This window comes from Parasteatoda tepidariorum, chromosome 9 (assembly GCF_982258835.1).
Source record: "Parasteatoda tepidariorum strain Cologne lab strain chromosome 9, Ptep-v5.0, whole genome shotgun sequence".
NCBI classification, from domain to species: domain Eukaryota; kingdom Metazoa; phylum Arthropoda; class Arachnida; order Araneae; family Theridiidae; genus Parasteatoda; species Parasteatoda tepidariorum.
In genome coordinates this window covers 66,157,498-66,181,405 of record NC_141763.1, presented here as the reverse complement: position 1 = coordinate 66,181,405, position 23,908 = coordinate 66,157,498, and the positions used below count along the sequence as shown (strand labels likewise).

General features: G+C 29.9%; 1 protein-coding gene across 1 annotated transcript in view; it reads left to right on the top strand.

The window, feature by feature from the left end:
- Positions 1-23,908, top strand: part of LOC107446396 (uncharacterized) — a 45,353-nt gene that overhangs the window by 10,633 nt on the left and 10,812 nt on the right. Inside the window, exons 4-6 of the mRNA XM_016061028.4 lie at positions 9,892-10,050; positions 14,452-14,594; positions 15,438-15,579. Coding sequence (XP_015916514.2) covers positions 9,892-10,050; positions 14,452-14,594; positions 15,438-15,579 — 444 coding nt within the window. The remainder of the gene's footprint in view (positions 1-9,891; positions 10,051-14,451; positions 14,595-15,437; positions 15,580-23,908) is intronic.

Here is a 23,908-nt window from a genome sequence, read left to right as displayed (position 1 = left end):
ATGTGTAAACATAATGATAATGATTGCGTTAAAAGAAAACAAAAAATTCCTTCATTGTGGTTCAGAGGTTAAGGTTCCACAATTAAGGTATGAAATGATATTAATGTTAACAGCAAAAAATATTATTAATCTATAATAGTAAGCATTTATCTATTTAAAATAAAAGTAGAAAATAAATTATTTTTATTTGAAATTTTTTTTTACGTATGACAGTTAGTAATCTTGCAAAATTATTTCAATAATTAATATACTGCTACTAAATTAAGTTTTCAGTGATAAGAAAATCAGTTTTTTTTTTGCAAAATATAAAGCTTAATGCTTGATCATGATAGGAAGTCAAAGTTAAATTTTTCTTTTCTGTTCAGTTTATGAATGAATCTAACAACATCACCACTGGAATAGTAAATTTAAATATATAAAATAAAAATACCAACATTTAAAACCTACATATATATTATGATTTATTGGATTTCCAGGAGAATATGAATTCACATTATTGGCTTCCTCCTACCTGCTTTTTATGTTTTCAGCAATTGGGGAAAATTTTAGTTTTTAAGAAATTCACATCAATTCAATTATTCATAAACTGCTGCTCACTCTCAATAATAACAAATGATGTAAGAATTCATTTTAATAAGGTTTGCCAAGCTTTTTGATCCTCAAAAAAATTTTCTCTTTTCTTAATTTTTGAAACAAAGAGGATAAAAAATTACCTGTTTCTAGTATGATTTAGTTCATTTCGACAAAATCAAATTTATACATGAATCATTGAAAAAGATATGCTTGGCTAGATAAGCAATGTTTGGTTTAAAATGTATTAGTTTCAATCTTAAATCGCCCTGCAACTCTCATTCAATTTATTTTTCTAGCTTGTTAAAATTAAATTAATTTGACTGAAGTGTAACTTAAAATCATTGCTTGATTTTTTAAATCTTTGCGACTGAATAACATTTTTATTCATTCAGCCATGGCTGCCATTGGCTACTGAAAAGGTGGCAAAAATGACTATTTTGCAAACGATTGTGAAACATTTGTGACTTTTTTTACCAGTTTGATTCTAAAATAAAACTACTTGCAATTTTATTTCCCTCTCAGCGATATGATTAAAAATTGGTTCCATTCCATATCCTCATAATTTTTTTAAAATACCATTTTACCAATACTATTACAATGGAATGTTTCGCGCCACTAAAGTGAGCTACAGCCATCGACCACGGCAGGAAAGAACAATCTTCGAACCTATTGGAATTTTTTTTCCTACAATTCTATATTAACATAAAATGTATAGAATTTAATTTAACGTTATAAGAAGGTTTAATTTGTGTAGGATTTTTTCCCTTGTTCGTGTAGAACTTATGCTTATTTCACACGAGTGTTTTTACCCCATTTTTATTGAGGTTTCAATAGTTAATTCATTAAAAAATTGTAGTATTTATTTGCATTATAGTTCTATTTTTTTTCAACTTTCAGAATCACGACATCAACTTTTTATTTATTATTTCATTTGTTAAGTGCAAAAATTGTTCTTGTCAAATTATAGTCCAAAATATAAAAATAAAGCCAAGTTTACATTTTACTAAAAGTAAATTATCAAAATTTTCGGACCTTAAAGTAAATATATTGTTTGCAATAAAAATTAAAGGCATTTATATATTTCCTGTTATATTTTAATTAATTAGTATTTTGTATATACTTTTTCTTGCTGAATTGAATCATAAAGGGTATAAAAACAGTTAATCAAAATTGCCCTTTTTACTAGAAGTTAAACAATCATTTGCATAATGTAGATTTATATTGTAATATGTTTAAATTATCTTTACTAGTATTATCTGATGAAGATTTAATTTAATTCCTGTAACTGCCCAATGTTTCTACTCAAATCATTCAGTGTAGAAATATTATCAATACATAATTTTTTTTTTCAATCGTAATATTTTTAAACACTGCTAAGAACATAAGAAACATAACTAGTAACTAAGTTGTGAGGGTAAAGACACAGAAGTTACTTTCATATATTTTTTATGCAATGACAAAACAGTAAAAAGATGATTGATTTATAATGAAAAGATAATTTTAATACATATTCATTTTTTGTTATGTTATTTTACTTAAGCTAAATAATTAATATTTAACTTTTTGCATTTGTTTAAAATTTAATTTTTCTTAAACCTTGAATAATTTTAGCACATTGAAAAAAAAAATTTAAAATTTAATAAACATAATGTTTTTTGATATCTCAACTGCCTGTACTTGCAATTTTTTAATTGATATAAGCTACTGAATTGATAGTCATTTTGTTTTTATCTATGACTGTTTATAAAAATATTGTTGTATTGATGTTGCGTAGTTTATAGAAACCTTACTACCACAATGGTTCCAGAATAGTTAAGTTTAAAGACTTTACTACGATAAAAATTTCTGGGTATTCTAAGTGTGTTAAAGTGAATCACAGAAAAGATGTTGACTGTGTAAGATTGAAATAATAATGATTAAAAATAGCATAAAGGTTAAGTGAAAATCCTGAAAAATTAATGGAAGTTAAAAGTATTTAATATTTCATATGTGATCTAATTAGAACGAAAGGGAGGGGGGCACTATGCATAAATGAAACAAACTAATATTTACTGAAATATAATTATATGAAAAATAAGATTCAGTACTAAATTTGGCATTTAAATATCTGCTATATATTGTCCATATACAGTTACACTCCCCAGTTTAACAATGTCCAATATCCTCAGAAATTTAAACAGGTTAATGAAAATACCTCGTAAAGAGTTTAATTTTATGCAGGAAGGAGAACAATATGTTTTGTTTACAATTGACTAAGCTTTTAACATGAAAATATCAACGTTTAATATAAATTAGTTTAATTCATAAAAACTGTTGTGTTACACATGAAAAATTATGTTATAGTATTAATAATGTGTCATTTTAGATGAAATATTTAATATACTTGCTTTGACAGAAATCACACTGACTACATAGTTAAATTAATTGAACAGATCTTAATCTGGAAATTTTAAATGAAATGTATTCTAATTTTATTTATGCTTTTAATTGAAACATGAATTTGACTTAAAAATACCATACCAGAAAATCTCATAATCTCATTCTAATTGAAATATAATTTTTTCCCCTTAATGTATTGCTGTTGGTTAAGAGAAACTGAAAAATTTTCTTAATGTACAAAATCTTAATTCAAAAGTTCTTTTCTTATGCACAAAACTATTTATCCTATTTATCTTATTTATACTATTTATCCTCTTCAAGTGAAGTGTAAAATGAATAAATAGAAAAGATTTTAAAAAAAAAAATATCATTCAGCATTATAAAAAATTAAATATCAAATAAATGCAGCATCAATAATATCGAGTGCATTTGTTTTTTTTTGTTTTTTTTTCAACTGTTGATATTTACATTTTGACTGGGATGAAAACAAAAATGACAATTTGGAAACATAGTTTGAACCTTATAAAATATATTTTTGACAGATCCATTAAAATACCTGAATTATCCAAATATAAACTAACAAATACATGTTTTTCTCCCTTTTGCTTCAATGCAAGCTGAAAAATTACTAAGCAATATCTCACATTTTATTTTTTAATTTTTTCACCTTTTATAATTGTGGTAATGCATATTTATTATGCATCTTTTCATCAAATAATTTGTGAATGGTTTAGATTCTAAGTAAAGAAGAGATGAAGATAGAGGAAAGTTTATTGCTGCATGTAAATATATCTTTACTTCCTATAGCCAGGTTTAGATAAAATAAAAAACTTTCTGCAAACACAAAACCTAAAAGAAACTTTCTGGGAACAATTTTAATTAACTTTTAAATATTTACAATGTTAATTATTTTTTTAAACTAATTTCAACCCTTTCGTTGCCTGGCAAAATTTGTTTACAAATCACCGGTTTTAAAAAATGTTTTAATTTTTATAAAACACTATGGTTTATCATACCTATCAACATGCCTGTCTAATGCGATGACATAATCTCGGAGGTATAAGTGAGGCTGCACAAAACAGAGGAAGATATTCTCATATCAATTATTGCAAGATTGTCCTCCAGGCTAGGATTGGGGAATTATGAACGTACTTTTTATAAATACCAAAATATAGCCTGTAATGTTAAAAATTATTAATTGAGGGTAAATATTTGCAAGAGTATTGAGTATTGATTGATAGTTTTTACAAGATTGTCCTCCGGGCTAGAATTGGAAAATTATGACCATGTTTTTTATGAATACCAAAAAAAAAAAAAAGCCTGCAATATTGAAAATTATTGATTGTGGCTGTTTGTCTTTTATTGAGTAATGCAAATATTCGCGATTTTGAAAAATATTGACTTCATGTTAAAATCTAGGAATTTTAGCCGATTTTTGTTTCTAATGAGTGGTATTAAAAATTTCTATGATTTTGACAAATTTTTTGCTAACGTTGTTCACTTGTTCGTGTTTATTATATATCTGTCTATAGTTTTGGGATATCTTTCTCAAGATTTTCGATATCTTTCTCAAGAATTTGGCTTATTTTGTATTCTTAAAAAATTATGTTTTACAAACCTGAATTTCCCTTACATCAAACTTCAAAACTTTCTCAAACGCAAAAACAAAAAAAAATTTAATACATAATGAAATGTTAACATTCACTTTAATGAAAATTTATAGGAGAATTGTAGATTCAAATGATTCAATATCTCAAATTATCTATGTTTAAACTACAAAATCCTCTATATATCTGTATTTTAGAAAATAATAATAACTATAATCAGGGTTGGGTTTTTGACGTCAAAAAGTGGTTTTTGACATGACAAGGGTATAATACTGGTTTAAACCGTCAAAAACCCGTCAAAAATGTCAAAAACTGGAGTTTGCCAAGAAAATATATAAACTTCAAAACTACCAACAGTTGCCATGCATTATATTGAAATTTAATTATACTATAGGTAATCAGCAGGTTTTAAAATATTTTTTAATTAAAATTAAAGTAAAATAACAGATTTAAAATCTCAGAAATTTATATTCAAATGCATGTGCAGAAAAATTTTGCACAAAATTTTTTCAAATATTTATATTTTGAAAAAAAAAAATTTTTTTTTTGATACTTAAGAAAATTAAAAGTTTATTACTATGCATTTTTGGCATATAAGGAACATATAACTAATATTTATAAGGAACTTACAAGTTATGTTGTATAAATACAAACTTGATACAAGTGTATGAAAAAAAAGTTTAATGTTATACCGAATATCTTTATTATCCAGTATGTTAATTTGAATTTAAAAGTATAGTTATATTTGGGAATAATAATAAATATAATTCATATTGTTTATTATATTTATTTATAATTATTACACTTATCATTTTAAAACAATTTTTACCTCTTAATTTTTTATTCTCCACTTGTATTAAGAATACAAGTAATACATATCTTGAAAGCAAGAAGTAATTATTCACCAGCTGAATATTTAGATATTCAACAAAACTATATACAGTATTCAGCAAAATGAAATTCACAAGTATTTGGATAAACTAAATTTTCAGCATAGTAAATGAATAGGCTGAATATACTGTAAATCGACACTAACTACTCTGTGTATCAGAAAGCACTTAAATTTGTATTGTCTTATAAGAAGATTTAAAAGAATATTAAAAAGATTTTTCTTTAAAAGATGTCTAATGTACAAAACTGCTAATATTTATCTTTATAATGTCTAATTTTTAGTATAATCTATACTATACACCAAATTTGGTTATAAATAAATTTCTTAATAATATCACTGCAGATTTTCAATAACACATGAAAATGAATACATAATATTACAAAAGATGTGAGCTTTCAAAAGTACAAGATTTTGGTTACTATTCAAAATATAAGTGTTTCTTCAAAATTTTAAATTTATTTTTTCTAGAACATATTTAGAAACACTATCCTTTATAAAAAATATATAAATTTTATGTATTAATTAAATTTCACATATAAATATAGGTTTTTGACATTTTCGACATTTTTGACAGTGAGGTTTTTGACGTGACGGTTTAAACCATGGTTTAAACCGTCAAAAACTGTCACATGTCAAAAACCTGCCAACCCTTATAATATGCTTGAGTGATGGAAATATTTTATAGAAGTCAGAAATTCGAAATTATCCTGTATTTTTATGGGTAAAAATGAAAAATTAAACTTATAAGGTTTATTATTTTTGTCCATCCTCTGCTATAAGGTACTGAAAAATTTATAAATAAACCTTTACTGATTTATATGTTTCATTAAGGTATTCATTATATATATAAATTTTTTTTCTTAGAAAAAATTTAGAAAATTAAAATAATATTTTATCTTGGCATAATCCCATCACCACCCACATAAACTGCTAATTTAATTAATTTCTGATCAGGCAAATAAAAGATGGAGAGTAAAATTGTGTTTTAATTATTTTTTGTGAATTTAAAATTAATAAAAATTCTTTATTTATTTTTAGTTTCAAAATCTTATACAGTTGCTAAGATAATCTTATATAGATTATAATTAAAGAATATTAAATTCCATTGCTCTGAAAAATATTAATTTTATTAATGCAAAAATCCTTAGAAATTTTTTTAAAAATTATATGCATAATTTTTTTATTTTATTTTTAAACCTATTTAAGCATTCAAAGAAAAAGAAAAAAATTCATATTTTTTTTATAAATTGTAGTTTTTATATTAGGTCACTAGATGGCGCCTGTGTATCACAACGACGACGATTAAATTGTTTATTATTTATAATTTGAAAAAATATGCTCATTTTTGTCGTAACGATGGGAGTTACTTTAATTACGTAATTTATTATTTGATTATATTCAACTAAAAGTATCTCTGACGATGTATTAATTTTGGAGTTCTGAAATTATTGCGCGTTTAATAGTTTCGATATCGTCTGCAAGGTGAGTAACATGTAAGGTGGCAAGTGGTGGTTTAAGCCTAACATTGTTAGGTTAGTGATTTATATATAATAAATTCAGTATTTTATTTCATAATCAATTATCCACATTTCATTGTGACGCATTCCTTCTTAATTTTATAATTTCTTTTATTAATATTTCGTAATGCATCCGATTATATTTTGTTTTCTTTTGTTTGCGAAAGTTTCTTTGTTTACAATTTAGAAGCTTTTTTTATTTTTTATTTCAAGCATTTTAATAAAAATATTCTCCAAATTAGCACTTAATTGTTAAAAATTGCATATGACTTTGGAAATATTATAGTTTTACTGAAGTTGCGTCCATCATTTTACGTTATTACGCAGCGTTTAATCGATCGCGTATAGAATTCTTGTATACTTTCTTTTTTTATAATGTTATCATGAGTGATTTTATTTGTTTTTAGATTAATTTATGAACTCCTTTTACTTCAAAAGAAATATGGTCGTAAATGATCAGTCTGCTTGCCATATTTTTGTAAAATTTTTTGCAATTAATTCAGTGCTCATCTGAATTATCGGTATCGGTACCCTCAGGTTGGCTTACAATAACTTTTTAATATTAATTTTCCTGCTGAGTTTTTTAAAATTTTGTTTAATTTTTATTGAACCAATAAATTTTAAACTCTCATTTTCGCCGCTAGTTAATTTTCATTCCTTCCCCTCCTCATATGTTTACACACCTTTGTTAATAATAATAGTAATCCATCAAAAGTCTTTATCGAAATAGTATCGAATTCATTTGCTGGAATTTTGTTTGTGTTTTTTTTTTTTTTTTTTTTTTTATTCTTGATCATCACTATCAGCACTAATTGCGACCTTGAAATGTAATAACGCAGACATATGGCATGTGTAATGATGTTATGAAGGAAATATTGTTTTCCCAATCAAAATCACTGCATATTTTTTTATTGCGTCTAGACTTCAATAGTGCACTTCTTATTTTATTTTTAAATAATTTTATCTGGTTGTTAAGAGTGATGAACTTCAGCTATATTTATGTTGTATTTTATTGATATACTTTTCAACTTTTTTTTTTCAATCTAATTTTAACTATCAAAATGCACAGAGATCATTAGTGTTGTTTATATTCCTCCCTCCTTTAGTCTTGCCTCTTATTTATTATACAAATATTTTGAGTGTGCAATTTTGCCAAAAATATATTAAATGGTATTAGTTATATTTATTCTTTTCCCAGGATTTGAGTTGAATTTAAAAATAATGTTTGGTATTTTTGTGAAACTTTTTTATCTTATTTATCATGAGAAAACAGATTAGATTTCCTCATATCTAGATATGCATTTCTGATATTGTGTATTTTAGCATTCCATGACCTCTAAAATATATTGATGTGTCAAATCTCAATATTCAATTAAGAGGTAAAAAATGATGAACCTATCAATTTCGAAAACTTTTGTATTCCAGTTTTCTTATATGTTTTATATTTATTTACATTTATTTATATATTGGAAGTTATGAAATTGAATATAAAAAAACAAAACTGCTAATTATATTAATTGCTGAATAAATGTGTTCATAAATTAAATTAACTTTTTAGGTTGTAAAAATTGTTTCTCCCAATAAAGTTATCAATGGGGAAAGTTTTATTGCTATATTAAATTTTATAAACTTAATATCTTTCAAAAAAATTCAGTAATTATATGCTATAATCAAGTGATATTGTTACACATTTTGAACTAATAGTAGGTATATTAAAAAAGGCTATAAATGTTTGTCTAATAATAAGTTTGTTTTGCTTAAAAACGAAGACAGAATAATAATTTCAATTTTCTTTTTGAGATTCTTTGGGGTTTGATTATAATTATTAAAATTTTCATTCAATTCGGTTTATACATTTTTTAAATTTTTTTTATATTTTTACATTGAGTTCTAATCTATATTTATGTGATATTTTACATTTTTGATATGGCCGCAAAATTAATAAATATATTAATGGAAATTCTATACACCTAATTTTGTGATGTTTCTGGTTATATTAAGTGCAAAAAATTTTTTAAATAAAATGTTATTGCTTGTATTAGTGAGTTGATTTTATAATTTAATTTTATGAAAATTCATTTACTCTGCAATATTTTTGTTCGAGGAAAAATTAAAGAATTTGGCTTGAGTTTAATAAGATCTTTTTTAACTGCAGTGTTGTGATATATCATAACTAATAATACTTTTCTATAATTGTACATTTATAAACTCCTCAAAAACAGTATTTTATAAGATTCTGCATTTTTCTGCTTATTACAATTGCTAATAATTATAATAATGTAATTGTAATAGTGTAGACAAAGGTAAAAGCCTGATTTTTTTTGTGAATAGCAGCAATTTTAAGAATATTACCCTAATTCAAAATGATACTCTTTTGGTAAAAAAATATTTAACAAATAATATAAACTTGAGTAATAGCTTGAAAAAATGCTTAATATGTATAAAAAATGAGTTCTTTTAAAACTGGGAAAAGAACCACACTCTCCATTTTTTGTGTATATTGCAAGTTGTAAAAAAAAAAAAATTATGCATGGTAATAGCACCTTTTCTAAAATCACCAAGTCTTTAACAAATTGCAATTTATTGTAAAAATAGCTTCTAATTAAAGAAGAAAAAGGTCTAACATGGAAAATTTCTGGCTAAAGGTTATTTGTTGGCTGAGTAAATAGTAATAAGGTGCAACGGAGAACTAACACTTCACAAATTGATTTTGGTATCAGATTATTCATATTGTATTATAATATTTCATATAATTGACAGTTTTTGTATTTCATTATGTTAGATCAAACATAAGTTAATTAATCATTTTGATCAATTGTTTATATTTATGTGGGTTCTTTAATAATGTGGGGTGCTTTTAATATTATCCTTGGCAGTCATGTACTGAAGCTAGAAGTTAATTCCTATTCTTATGTGCTTCCAGATCCATGTCAAGTGGAGACAAATCATTCTGAATCTAGGGAACAGAAACGTAATGAGAGAGGGGAAACTCCCCTTCATTTAGCATGTATTAAAGGAGACTTGAGTAAAGTTAGAAAGCTACTTAAACAGGGTGCAGGAGTGAACACAGCTGATTTTGCAGGTAAAACATTTTCCTTCACTGGCTTTTTTTATTTATTTCATAATTTTACAGTGGTTAAGCATTTTATTTTGAAAAAAAATTGAGAGCCCTTAAAAATCCTTTTATTTTATTAAGCCCCTTAAATTTATAATCAATTTATTCCATTGTTTGTTGCAAAGTAAACCATGAAACCATTCAGTTGTTTAAGTTTTAAATTATCAAAAGGTCAAGTCTCACTTCTTCATCAGCAATTGATTTTAGGTGGTTGAATTTCATCTTTTTCTTTTTCCACCAGAGTATTCTGTAAATGTAAACTATATTATTTAGTTATTTACTATAGTTGGAGAGAGTCACCTTATTTTTTTCCCTTTTATTGAAATTTAAATTAGCCATTTATGTATAGTGAAATAAGCATTTAGTTTGAATTTGAAGCATAAAATATGAAGTTTTATTTTTAATTGTTGATCTTCTTGATTCACTAAAATGTTGGGTGATGGAGTATTTAATTAGCTATGGATCATTAATAGCGGCTTCTGGTTGATTAGGTTTGGTACAAACTAAATGTCTTTTCCGTTTTTTCAAAAATTTGCGAATTTTTTAAAATTGCGCAATTTGAACGAAAGTTATTCAATTTGCTCGATTTAAATGAAAATTATTCACAATTTGAAGTTATTTTTTCTGTTTTATCTTATCAATAGAAATATATTTGTAGTTATTATTTTTCTGAAGTTTAAAAATTGATTATATTTTTTCAAAGCATTCACAAAAGTATCTAGCAAAATGACATTAGAATTGTGTTAGGCTCTATACAAGCTCCTCGCTTTTGTATTGAAATTGAATACCATGAACAAACTGAAAGATAAGATTTTCTACATTCTAATTCTTCATAAATCTATCAATTCTTATCTCCCCCTCCATTGACCAGAGGGACAGTCCTCTCACTGTATGAGCCCTCATCTTATAGCACTCACCATGTAAAGGGGGGGGGGCAACCACAAGACATTTGTAGTTAACAAATTATTTGGGGGATTGAATTTCATTGCTGGAATTAGTAGGACTGAAAAGTTGATTGAAGACTGGTGGTCACAAAAAGGGTGGTCTTCTTATCTTTTTGTTGACTGATTGACACCAATGCCTCCCTTTCCTAACAGTCAACTAGAATATAAAAGATAAGGGAAAACAAAAGAAGAAAAATTGACTCTTTCACAGGAAATTCCTAGTAGTGAGAAGGTACATATATTTACACTGATTATTTCAATAGGTACAGAAAGGCATGTGGAAATGCTTGTTGCAATAGAATACTCAAGAGCGGCTCTTTTATTCTTTTGATGGATAACAGGAAAGTGTATTGTAACTTTCATTCCTACAAAAATAATGCAAAGTCTACTCAAAATATCTCATTTCATTTTGAAGCGAGGTTAATGAAAGTTTTCAGTTCTTCTTAGATGGTAAAATGAGCCATAAGAGCAAGATAACTGCTCTCGAGCATTGTAAGCAATATAAAAAAGGAACTTTTGAAGTAAGAAAGAATCTTTTGTTTTGTGCCAATTGCAATGTTCCAGTAGATTTTTCGAGGAAAGATAGCTGTGAAAAACATTTAAAAAGTAAACTACATCTAAAAAAAAAACCAGTGAACCCAGTATAACTCAAACAGGTATTGAAAAGTTGTTTGGAAAAAAACCCCTTCAAGAGCAGCATCGTGGTGTTCAACTTTCAAAGTTGGTAGGTGTATTTACAGCAGCAAACATTCCCCTGAACAAGCTAGATAATCTAGCCACTTACGAAACCACTACCTGCCTAAGATTCACGAATTTCATAAAAATCAAGTTGCCGATATTTTAGCCTCTGCAGCTGGTGTAAGTATTGTGACGGATGAAACTACAGACTCTGAAGACAGATATGTATTAAACGTGTTAGCAGTTCTGTAGAAAGACCTTCTTTGGTGGGGAGGATGGTGGGAACGTTTGATCGGACTAACAAAAGGATGTTTGCGAAAATCCCTAGGTCGAACCTTGTTAGATGAAGAAGGTATTTCTACAGCATTAGTTGGTGTTGAAGCCGCATTAAATAGTCGACCGTTAGTTCATGAACAAGGAAATGATGATCCTGAAGAAACATTAACACCATCCCATTTTCTTACCGGTAAAAGAGTTACAACCATACCTTCACAACCTGCAGCATCAAGGAAATCTCCCGACCTGTTCAACTGATCATTCCTCTTGAGGTTGATCAGGGTGGGGAGGATGTTCCAGACGCAACTGCGTGAACACAGATGCGGTGATTATTTATTATATTATTTCTTACATTATTCTTTTGTTGGCAACATGTATATATTCTTTGTGTACACTTGTGATAGTAAAAGAGTTTGTTCTATAAGATACTTGTTTAGTGTTGATTGTAATTAGAAAACATTTACGTTTACAACCAACACAAGTTCCATCTGTGGACATACAAGATGATAGTTCTGACATTTCTTTATCTGCTTTTTTCTTAGAAAGCATACCACTGGAAAGTGTAAATTTTAAAACTGTTAGCGAAGCAGTTATCCAGTGTTGTCAAAAGTACAAGCTTCGTTTTAATACCATTTCATCTTTCGTCACTGACAATGCGTCTTACATGAACAAAGCATGGGAAAAAAGTTTGAAAGCAGTTTTCTTGAATGCTGTTCATGTGACTTGCAATGCACATCTTTTAAATCCTCTTCAAGCTTTTTTAAAGCATGCAGAGCTTTTGATCCTAGTCAATTCAAATACTTAGATGTTTTCCAAGAAGATGATAATTCTTTTATTTTTAACTCTATCCTCATGTTTGAGGATGAAGAAGAGTTGAAGAACGAATTTAATGCTTACAAAGCGACAGTTAATGAACTACACGTTGAAAGTAGACAATTAATTCAGTTTTGGAAATCAAAGATGGAACACTATCCAAAACTGTCTAAAGTGGCAATTCGATGTTTGTCAGTACCAACTAATAGCGTGGGTGCCGAACGATCTTTTTCAAAATACAAAAATGTATTGAGTGATGAAAGGAGAAACATTAGTGAGAATAACCTAACCATGTATAATATTTTGTATCAAAATTCTGTACATTTAAGTAACTGCATTAATATTGCTTAAAAAAAAATTTGTAACTTTTTTATGTTTTTTATTATTTTTAAATTGATTTTCGGTGTAAATATCAGTGCATATGTTACAAATTTGTAAAATTTTTGCGCGAATCACCCGCGAATTTATGTCTTTTTTTTCCTGCGACAAACTTGCAACCCTAGTTATTGACAATTGAAAATTGGGGGAATCTACTAAGATAATCTAAATATGCTGCTTTTAAAAAATCTAAAAACTTAAAAAATTGAAGAGAAATTGCTGGATAATTATGTAAATTTTTTTGAAATACAAAAAAAGCTTTCTCAGAAACTTAAATCTTGCTGGGGAAAAAGGGTGTGGAAGTAGAGAGATCTGTCTCTTTTTATTAAATAAGATAAGAAAAATAGCCTCATAATAATAAAAAAGAAAGAAAAAGTCTCGTATTGATGAAATTGATATAGAAATTTCTGCCAAAAAACTTTTAAAGAAAAATAAAATTTTTGTATCTGTTCAGATAATTAGGCAGAGAAAAAATAATACAAGATCATTGTTTAATAATCTTAGAATAATTTTGGTTTGTTGCCTCTATTACATTTTGAATTGTATCCTTAAGACCTGAAGATTTAAATTTTCAGTTAATAGCCAGTAGCCGGTAGATTAATGACTTAACCCCTTTTTTTCTCAAACCTAATGAGTCGGTGACTGATGTCAATGAGTCCTTTTCACTTAACAGTCACTTTTTGAAAACTTTTTTTTTGTTTAGATTAAACTTAATTTTTTTAAAATATTCATATAAGAAATAATCTACGGCTATAAAAAGTTTGTTCAACAATAATATAAATATGTGACAAAATTTCGGTAAGCAAACTGACTTTAAAAAACTTCATGTAAAAATATTTAGGTGGCAAAATACATTTAGTGTATACATTACATGTTTGAAATATGTGAATTGTTAAAGAACTCTCCTTACATGTGAATCTTTACATCACAAATTGATGGATTCTGAAGGATCATAATTAGATGTTTTAATGAAAGTTCTTTTCCAGAGTATCTTTCTATATTGATTTACTTTTATCATTGAATTATTTTTAAAAAAAGCTGCTAGTTAATTGAATTTAAGTCTCCAATTTAACTCGCCACTTGACAACTCGTTATTTTCATGTCTATTATATTTAATGTTTTACAAAATTTTCCTTAAGTCCTAGACAACTTCTGTATTTAGCTTGATAGATTTGTATGAGTTTGGTATTTGCTTGTTTGGTTCAAAAAATTATTATATATTGTGCAATAAACATAGTTTAGAAAGAAATTATTAATTTAGATGTGTGTTTAATTTTAGGTTGGACAGCTCTTCATGAAGCTTGCAACCATGGACATTATAAAGTAGCAAAATTGTTGATCGATTTTGGAGCAAACGTAAATGCTTTAGGATTAGATAAATATACTCCTCTTCATGATGCGGCAATTAATGATCATGAAGATGTAAGTGTTTTATGTCATTCTCTGTCTGTATTCTTTAAGATTTTGGTTGTTAACTTGTTTTTAGAGCAGATGTGCTTGTTTCCTACTCATATTTTCCAAACAGTGAGTTAGATGGGATTATGGAGAGCCTTTGAAAACTAACTGCAGTTATATCCGTTAGTTAGTTCCGTAATATTTTCATTTGTTTTATTTTATTTGAATTTATGATAGTCTTTATCTTTTAATTTTTTGTTCAAACTTCCATTATTATTATTTTTTATGGATACATAATAGTTTTCATAATATTTGTTAATCTAAAACTATGTTAAAGTGGCCTAATGATTTTTACTCTTTTTTAACTTTTTTGCTCAAGTAACATGCATACTATTCAGTTCTCAGTGATAGTTGTTTTATCCTATTCTGAAAATTTTCTCGCCAGAATACTTTAAATTATTGAACAGCATTACATATATGTGCATATGCATCACATATGTGCATATGCAAAAATGCATCACCTATTTTAAAAAATTGTCTAAGTCACCTGAAATGGAAAATTTGGTTTTAATTCTTTGTCAAATTACTACATCAATTGATAATTGCATTTTAATTTTATTTTTCTAATAAAATATTTACTTTTCTTGTACATCTTTACAAAAACGGATTTTATATTTTAAATTGGGACCTGCTTTAATTTTAAATAAAATAAAAATGTACCAAATAATTAAATCCCAAGCACTAGTAGTTTTCAAACACTTGTGGAATCTTATTATTAGAATTTTAATTAATGTTACTTAATGTGCAATATTTTACATTCATTACCATTTAAAACATCTTTTCATTTTATATTTGATTTTTTTTTTTCAGATTGTTAAGCTATTATTAAAACATGGTGCTAACCCTCTCCAGGCAAATGTTAATCACAGAACACCTATTGATGTTGCTAGATCTGAAAAAGTTGTTGAACTGTTAAAAGCTGCTTTACCTAATCGAGATTACAAATCACAAGGTTTATAAGTTTGATTTTTTTTTTCTTTATAACTTTGGCAATTGAAGTTCAATAATAATTTATCCCCATATATTATATAATAAATCATTCGTAAATCTTTGTAGAAAATTTTAATGCCATTTTCATAAAGCTTTACACTGTTATTTTTTTTTCTATAATAAATTAATAATTTTGATAAATTTTTCAATAATTTTATTGACAAGATATATGCTGTAGATGATATAATAATCACAACAGAATTTGGACTAAGTTTTCAGTCCAGGCATGTTTGAAAAGGACAAGATAGTTTTAGAATTGAAAATTAAAGTAAAGGAGACGTAATGCACAATAGCTCTTACACAAGACATCTCATACATTAACATGATCTTGAATTCTTTTAGTACACATGAGATAATATTCCAATTAATTTTTTTCTGGGTTAGAAATTTCATCACAATACCCCCAAATATTTGTTTCGTAATTACATTTCTTGACAATTGCTAAGGAACAGTTACACTTTTTGGAATAACTAATTTATATTGATTGAAAAAATGAAACTAAGTACATATTTTGTGGAGTCGAATGTGCATTTATTATAAGCAAAATGGTACAAATATTGTCACATCAAAAATTAAAAATATGCTCCTGAAGATAATTTCCAAACAGCCATGAGAAATGGATCTTCTTGCCTGAATGAAGCATTTATGAGTGTCTCAGTAAGATGTATAATTACTACGGACACTAAAGCATGTTTAGCATCTGTTATTTATGCTGTCCACTAAAGTATCAGGGTTGTCTATGAAGAATATTGTCCCCCACACCCCCCTCTGACGATTGTTGTCAGCTCTTACATAGTGCCTTGTGAAAAACGCCTGACAAGGGCATCCTTGACAGGCTGTTTAAGATTCAGGTCTAGGGAATATGCAGGCCACTGCATACATATCTACTACAGCTTTAAAACAACGAACATGATCCAGAAAAATTTCTCTGTAATACCGGTGAGTTGTAGCTCTACATGTTCTCAGTTATTTTGTCATTGTGTATTATGCCTACCCACACCTGCAAGTCTGGGTCCCACCAATCACCTTCGTGAATATATTGTGCTTAACCTGTTCCCCTCTCTCGCCACACTAACTGGTGGCCAGAATAACTTGTCACAGTAAAAGGGGGTTCCTCATAGAACATTGCTCTGAACCTTTGTTGGTGACCCCAACCAATTCATCTCTTACACCAGCGTAATCTTTCTCGACGATTGCATGGTTAAAGCAAGATGCAATGAACAGACTTCTGTGCATTCTTACCAACTTGATTTAATTGCCGTGAGTTTGTTCTGGCAGAAACCTGTGTATTGTTAGTGGTTGTAAGGTCTGCAGCTATCTTACTAGGAGTGACATTTAGGTTCCTTTTTGCCACTGGGGATGTATATCGATTCTTTTAAGGTGTGGTGCTCCTACCACGACCACTGGCATGCTTTTGCAAAGCATTTCCAGCTTCGTTGGCCTTTTTTAATTGCAAGATGACACTTTTCGGCTCTTCCATTACTGTGGTCACAGTGGTGGCACTTTAACTTGCTACCAGTTGTCCAACTGCTCATCCACATTCATAGACATTCAAATGACATCTAGCTTTTATTTTGCACTTAATTATTGCAACACCACCTTTAATTTCACAGAAATAAGTTAAACAACCTCCTGCTCTATATTGCTTAAACACCTAACAGCATGAGCTTTGAATAAATAAAGAACTTTTATACACTGCCCTTTACATTGATAACGCCCTCGGAGCTTGTTGGATTTTGTTGAGAGCAAATCAGACTGAAAGTCACGTAGAACAAACTGAAAACTTAACTTTTATTTACATCAAAAAGAATATAAAAAACAATAAGATGTTGCCAGCACAGGAAACTCAAACTATCTAACTAATCTCGAACTCAAACCTCAACATCCTCCCCACCCTGGTCGACCTCGAGGGGGATGACCAGAGCTACCGGACGGGTTATATTGTGACCATTAACTCTCAGCTCACAGGATCTTATTTTTCCATCTCGTCCTTCATGCAAGTTCACCACTCTAGCTTTCTTCCACATGTGACGTGGTCGGACATCTTCTTGTAGAAGTACAATATCGCCAATTCGGATGTTAATGATATTGTCCTGATTACGAACTTGATGAAATGACCGCAATTGAAGCAAATATTCCTTAGACCATTTTTTCCAAAAGCAGTCGAGTAAGTCCTGCTGCTGCTTGTAGAATTTTCTTAGCTTTGTGTTATTTGGGCTGGATGGAATGGCCGTTAGTTTCCGTCCTGTCAAGAAATGGCTTGGTGTTAAGGCTGTGGAACTGTCATCTTCTTATATCAATGGTCGGCTGTTCAGAGCGGCTTCTATTCCAATGAGGGCCGTGGACAGACCTTCCTCGTCAAGAAGTGCTCGTCCGAGTACCTTTCGTAAACATCGCTTGACAACTCCGATTAGGCGTTCTCACCAGCCTCCCCACCAAGCCGCTCGTGGGGCGATAAATTTCCAAGTTATGCCATTTTGGGCATAGTATTGCTGAGTTTTAGTTGATGACAGAACTTGCCATAGCAGAATCAAGTCCTTATTTGCTGCATGAAAAGTGGTAGCATTGTCGGTATAGATTGTGTGTGGGAGTCCTCTGCGGCCAACAAAACGTTGTAGTGCCAAAAGAAATTTGTCTGTGGTAAGATCCGACACAAGTTCGATGTGTAATGCACGTGTTGTTGCGCAAGTAAATAGTGTTATGTAGGCTGTGTCTCTTGATTTCAAACATCGAATATTCACTGGTCCAGCAAAATCAATTCCTGTGGTAGTAAATGGAGCAGAAGGTACAACTCTTTCAGGAGGTAAAGGAGCTTCGATTTGTTTTCCGTATTTTGCTTTGGACAGCTTGCAAGGTAGGCATTTGTGAATAACTTGCTTTATAGCTTGACGTCCTCTTAAAATCCAGAAGGTTGAACGTAACTCGGACAGGATTATACGCACACCTAAATGGTGAAGTCGTATGTGTGTATGCTGGATCAAAAGGTGGACAAAATAGTGTATACCATCGAGCAATAAAGGGTGTCGAGTGACAGAAGAAATGTTTGAAAATTGCAACCTTCCCCCAAGGCGTAAATAATTATCTTCGAGAAAGGGATTGAAACAGGAAATTTTGGATTTTTTCGGCAGGGGACGTTTAGCTTTTAAGGCATTTATTTCAGCTGAGAAACATTGATTCTGTACAGTCTGTATCCAATAGTTTTTAGCTTTCTCTATTTCATTACAATTCAGTTTATGAGTTATGCGTTGCTGAGTCTTACAGTTGTATACAAAACGTAGTATCCAGGCTGTCACACGAAGAAGTTTCGTATAAGAACTATAACGAGATATATCTATGATGGGTTCTGTAGTTGCAACGTAGGAAGATTGAAATTTGGTTTTTCGGGATTCAGCTTCAACTAAAGGTTGTGTACGTGTAGACAAAACTTTGATAGGCCAAGTTTCTGGATCATGTTTTAGCCATTTCGGGCCGTGCCACCAAGATTCTAAAATCGATAACTGTGATGGAAAGGTACCACGAGTAAGATAATCTGCTGGGTTATCTGTACCGGGACAGTGGCGCCATTGTGCTGAAATAGTGTTTTGAAGAATTTCTGTTGTTCTGTTGCAGACAAATGTTTTCCACTGGTTAGGATTTCCCTTTATCCAACTTAAAGCTACAGTAGAATCGCTCCATAGTATGGCAGTGTGGGAATTCATGTTCGTTTCCCTGCAAAAGTATCGGAGTAGGCGAGCTCCTAGTAGTGCAGCTAACAATTCAAGTCTCGGAAGGGTGACCCTTTTGATTGGGGCTAGTTTATTTCGACTACAAATGAGATGGATCTCTGTAGAAATATCATCTGCGTGACGCGCGTACAAGCAAGCACCATATGCACGTTCCGAAGCGTCGCAAAACACATGTATGGTAACGTCGGAATTTTCGGAAAAGCCAATCCATCTTGGGATGCATATTTCATTCAGATAGTGTAATTCATTTATCCACTTGTGCCACTGCTGTGCTACAGATGGAGGTAATAGTTCATCCCACTGAATACCACTAAGCCATGTATCTTGAAATAATATCTTCACAACTACTGTAACTGGAGAAAACAAGCCTAGAGGATCGTAAAACTTTGACATCAACTTCAGTAGTAAGCGTTTTGTTACTGGTTCTTTACATGCTTGAACAATTTTTGTCTGCACATCAATTTGAAAAACATCACTGTTAGTATCCCATTTAACACCCAAGACTTGCGTAATATCCTTAAACGAGACGTTTTCTTGTTTCCACATATCTTTCAAAGTCTTAGAATTTGTAGTCCATTTGTCTAATGGTAGGCTAATAAGTGATGTAAGTTGCTGCAGTTCTTGGTAAAGAATCAGAGCTTCAGTATCTGTAGACGTTCCGGTTACAAAATCATCCATATAGGTGTTATTCTCAATGTGTCTAGTTGCTGTAGGATATGCTTGTTTGTGTTTTGTAGCTAATTCACGAAGAGAAGCTGCTAATAAAAATGGACTAGAGACGAGTCCAAATGGAAGGCGTGTGAATCGATAGGTTACAATTTTATCTTCAGTGCAGAGTTTCCCATCAGGAGTATATGTAGTATTGTACCAAATAAATCGTGTTGCATCTCTGTCTTTTTCTGCTAGACTCAGCTGCAGAAATGCTTGTCGCCCATCACTAGTGATTGCTATTTTAGAAAGTCGAAATCTCAACAATGTGGCTAAGATATCAGGAGGAAGATTTGGTCCTACTTCAAGAGCGTCGTTCAAAGATGGGTGACCTGGAGAATGTGAAGATGCATCAAAAACTATACGCCACTTAGTTTCTCCATTTGTGATTTTCTTTACAGCGTGATGGGGCAAGTAAAATAAACGTTCTTCATTATGTGTTTCTGAGACAACTTCAACGTGTTTTTTATCAATGTAATCTTGCATGTGCTCAATATATTTTTCTTTGAATTCTGAATTTGCATGCATTTTCCTTGTTAAAGATTTAAATCGTTGAATTGCGACTTCATAATTGTTCGACGAAAGTTGAACTTCTGGTTTCCAAGGCAATTTTACAACTCTTCTACCATCGATGATTTCAAAAGATTGATGAAAGTTCGTTAAGAGTTCAGAGTTGTGAGGACTTATTTTTTCTTGTGTTGGTTGTATGCCAATGCTCTCTAAGTTCCAGAAATTTCGTACCACATTATCTAATTCCTGAGTTGAAGTATCCACATCAACATTATGAACCGTTGAAATGAAGGAAACTGTTGCGTGTGATCGAGTTCCACTAAGTACCCAACCAAAACTTGATGGGACCAAGGCCAGAGAATCCGACAACCTGACTGGAGCTTCAGAATTCATAACAATCCAGTAGTAATCTGCACCGATTAAAATCTCAATTGGTAAGTTCGACAATGAATCATCTGGATCAGCAAGTTTCATTCGCTTGTTTTTAGCAAAGAGTGAAACATCCGTTGATGAAGGTAGGTGTGATGCATATTTGTTGGAGCTTTCAAATGCAGTAACATAAACTTTAGATTTGTCCCAGATACTTGATAACTGAAATTTGACTTGTCTTCGCATGTAGCCAACATTAGCTGGGGATTCAAAGGCTTGAATGTCCAAATGTCTGGTTGAAATGACTGGAAGTTTTAAAGTATCCACAAGATTAGAAGAAACGAAACTAGATTGACTTCCACCATCCAAAAGACAACGTGTCAGTTTTGTAATGCCAGTGGGCCCAGTTATGAAAACTCGTGCGGTTTGCAAATGAACGAAACTGGAAGGCGATACATCAATTTTGTTTGTAGATGTAGCCACAGGCTGCTCATTGGTTACAGGTTTGCATATTGATGTATGGTGTTTTCTCTTGCATTTGGCACAGCGAAATTTTTCTCTTCGGGGGCAATTTTTTTTGGTATGTCCTCGGTTGGTGCACAAAAAACATCTATTACTAGTCTTCAATTTCCGTATGCGCACGTCTATGTCCGTTACAACATTGCACTGTTGAGGCCAATGTCCGACAGTTTCACAGAAAGGACAAAAGGGTGACATTATTTTACTTTTGGTAACTGATTTAGAATTCACATTAAAATTTTCTAAGGAAGATTTAACAGGATAGTCTGGAGCTAGTGAACCTTTAATATTACTTGCAGTAATTGATCCCTCGACCTCTTCTGATAAAAATTTCATTAATTTTGAAATATCGCTTTCACCAAAATTTTCACGTTTGGCATGTACAATCCAGTTACGACAGATTTCATGAGGAAAAGCACGAAGTATTTTAGGAGCCAAAATTCTTCCGTATGATTGAGTTTTTTCTCCTAAAGCATCTAAAGCCTGTATTCTTCGATTACAATCAATATATAACTCATTTATTGCTGCTGGAGAGTGATTTTTGACAGGTTTTAGGTTTTCTAAATAATCGAGATGAGCCTGTATTATTTTATCTTTATCGCCATATTTCGATTTCAAAATATTCTTTGTTGTTGCATATGCTTCTGCAGTTATATTAATTCCATCAACTATTCGTTTTGCTTCTCCATCTAAATATCCCCGCAAAAAAACATGCTTGTCAATCAGCGATAAACTTTCGTTTTTGTCGATACAGTTTTCAAAACGCTCCCAAAAACTATGGAATTCTTCAATTTCGCCGTAAAACGTATTTATTTTTATTGTAGGCAACTTTACTGTAACATTTGAAGGCGAAGACGAAAAATTATTTATATTGGCAGCTGTTGGCGATGTTTCAGAAATTGAATTCGTGTTCCGATTCGCTGTTCTTTTGAAATTAAATAACGCCAAATGAGCATATTCTGTGTATCTTTCGCATTCTATTATATCTTCCTGATATTCTTCATCATTTAAAAAATTATGTATTTCATCGTCTGCCAAGGTTAATTCTTTAATTTTATCTTGTAAACGTTCAATATTGTATTCCTTTTCAGTTTGTGTACTAGCAGCATCGTTCAATTTCGTCGTTAGTTTCGTAATGGCGGTACGTAGCGTTGTTCGTTTGCGCTTAAATATTACAAGTTTTTCAATACCGGTAGCCATTCCAATTCAGATTTTTGACGAAAGTAATTATAACAAGTTCAGTATGACTCACCGAGTTATTTCGGCACCAAATGTTGGATTTTGTTGAGAGCAAATCAGACTGAAAGTCACGTAGAACAAACTGAAAACTTAACTTTTATTTACATCAAAAAGAATATAAAAAACAATAAGATGTTGCCAGCACAGGAAACTCAAACTATCTAACTAATCTCGAACTCAAACCTCAACAGAGCTTGATGTTACGGTTATTGGTGGGCTGTCTGGAACTTTGCATAAATCAGTTGTTCCTTAGCAATTGTAAGGCTGTGCACTATATATATTTAAATGTAAAGCAGTGTACCATATTTATTTAACTGTTAAAAATTAAAATATATTTTGTGACAGAAGGACCACAGTACAATGGTGAGTAGAATTCATTCCAGACTTTAACCTATCATTCTAAATGTAAAGTATATTCCCAAATGCATCAATTTTTAAATCTATAGCTCATTTCACAATGAGCATTTTAGATAGCATTATTCAAATTGTACACCTTTCAGTAATTATTTAATGTTGCAGTTTGTTTCAATTCTCGTATTTTAATTTTTGATTCGTCTTAAACACTTGTTACTTTTAAAGTTAAGAGTTCTAGGTACCTTACAATATTATTTGACAAATATTTGTGAGTAGTGTATGTTCCATGCATGTTTAAGAATCTGAGAGAGAAAAAAATAAATTGTACGCTTAATACAAAATTCTTATAGAGTCATTTTTCGTTTGATTTTTTTAAAATTGGTTTAGGCTAGATTTTATATTGATTTCCACAAGATTCCTCAAAAAATTTAGCATAAATTAAGTTTAGTTTTGAAAAAGCTGTTTCAAAAGATAAATAAATAAAAAATATTGGCAGTAAGCAAATTTTGTTCAACCCCTCCCATTAAATAATAAAACATAATGCAAACTTGAATTTTGAAAAAAATTTCTAAATTAGCCGTAAAGAAGTTTCACTCGGTAGGTATAAATGAGTAAAAGTTTATTAATTTGCCTCCTGTATATTTTAATCACTTTTATGTATGGAATGAAAAAAAAATTTTATGCATTGTCTTACAAACATTTCTTTTGATATTTTTGTTTTAATGATCAAGTAGTTTTTTATTTATAATAATTAATTAGTCTCCAATAGGCAGAAAACAATTGTGTTCAGTTTTTTAAATTTAAATATAAACTTCAATTTAAAAAACATGTTATTGAAATTAATAGAATTATTTTAATATTTCTGTT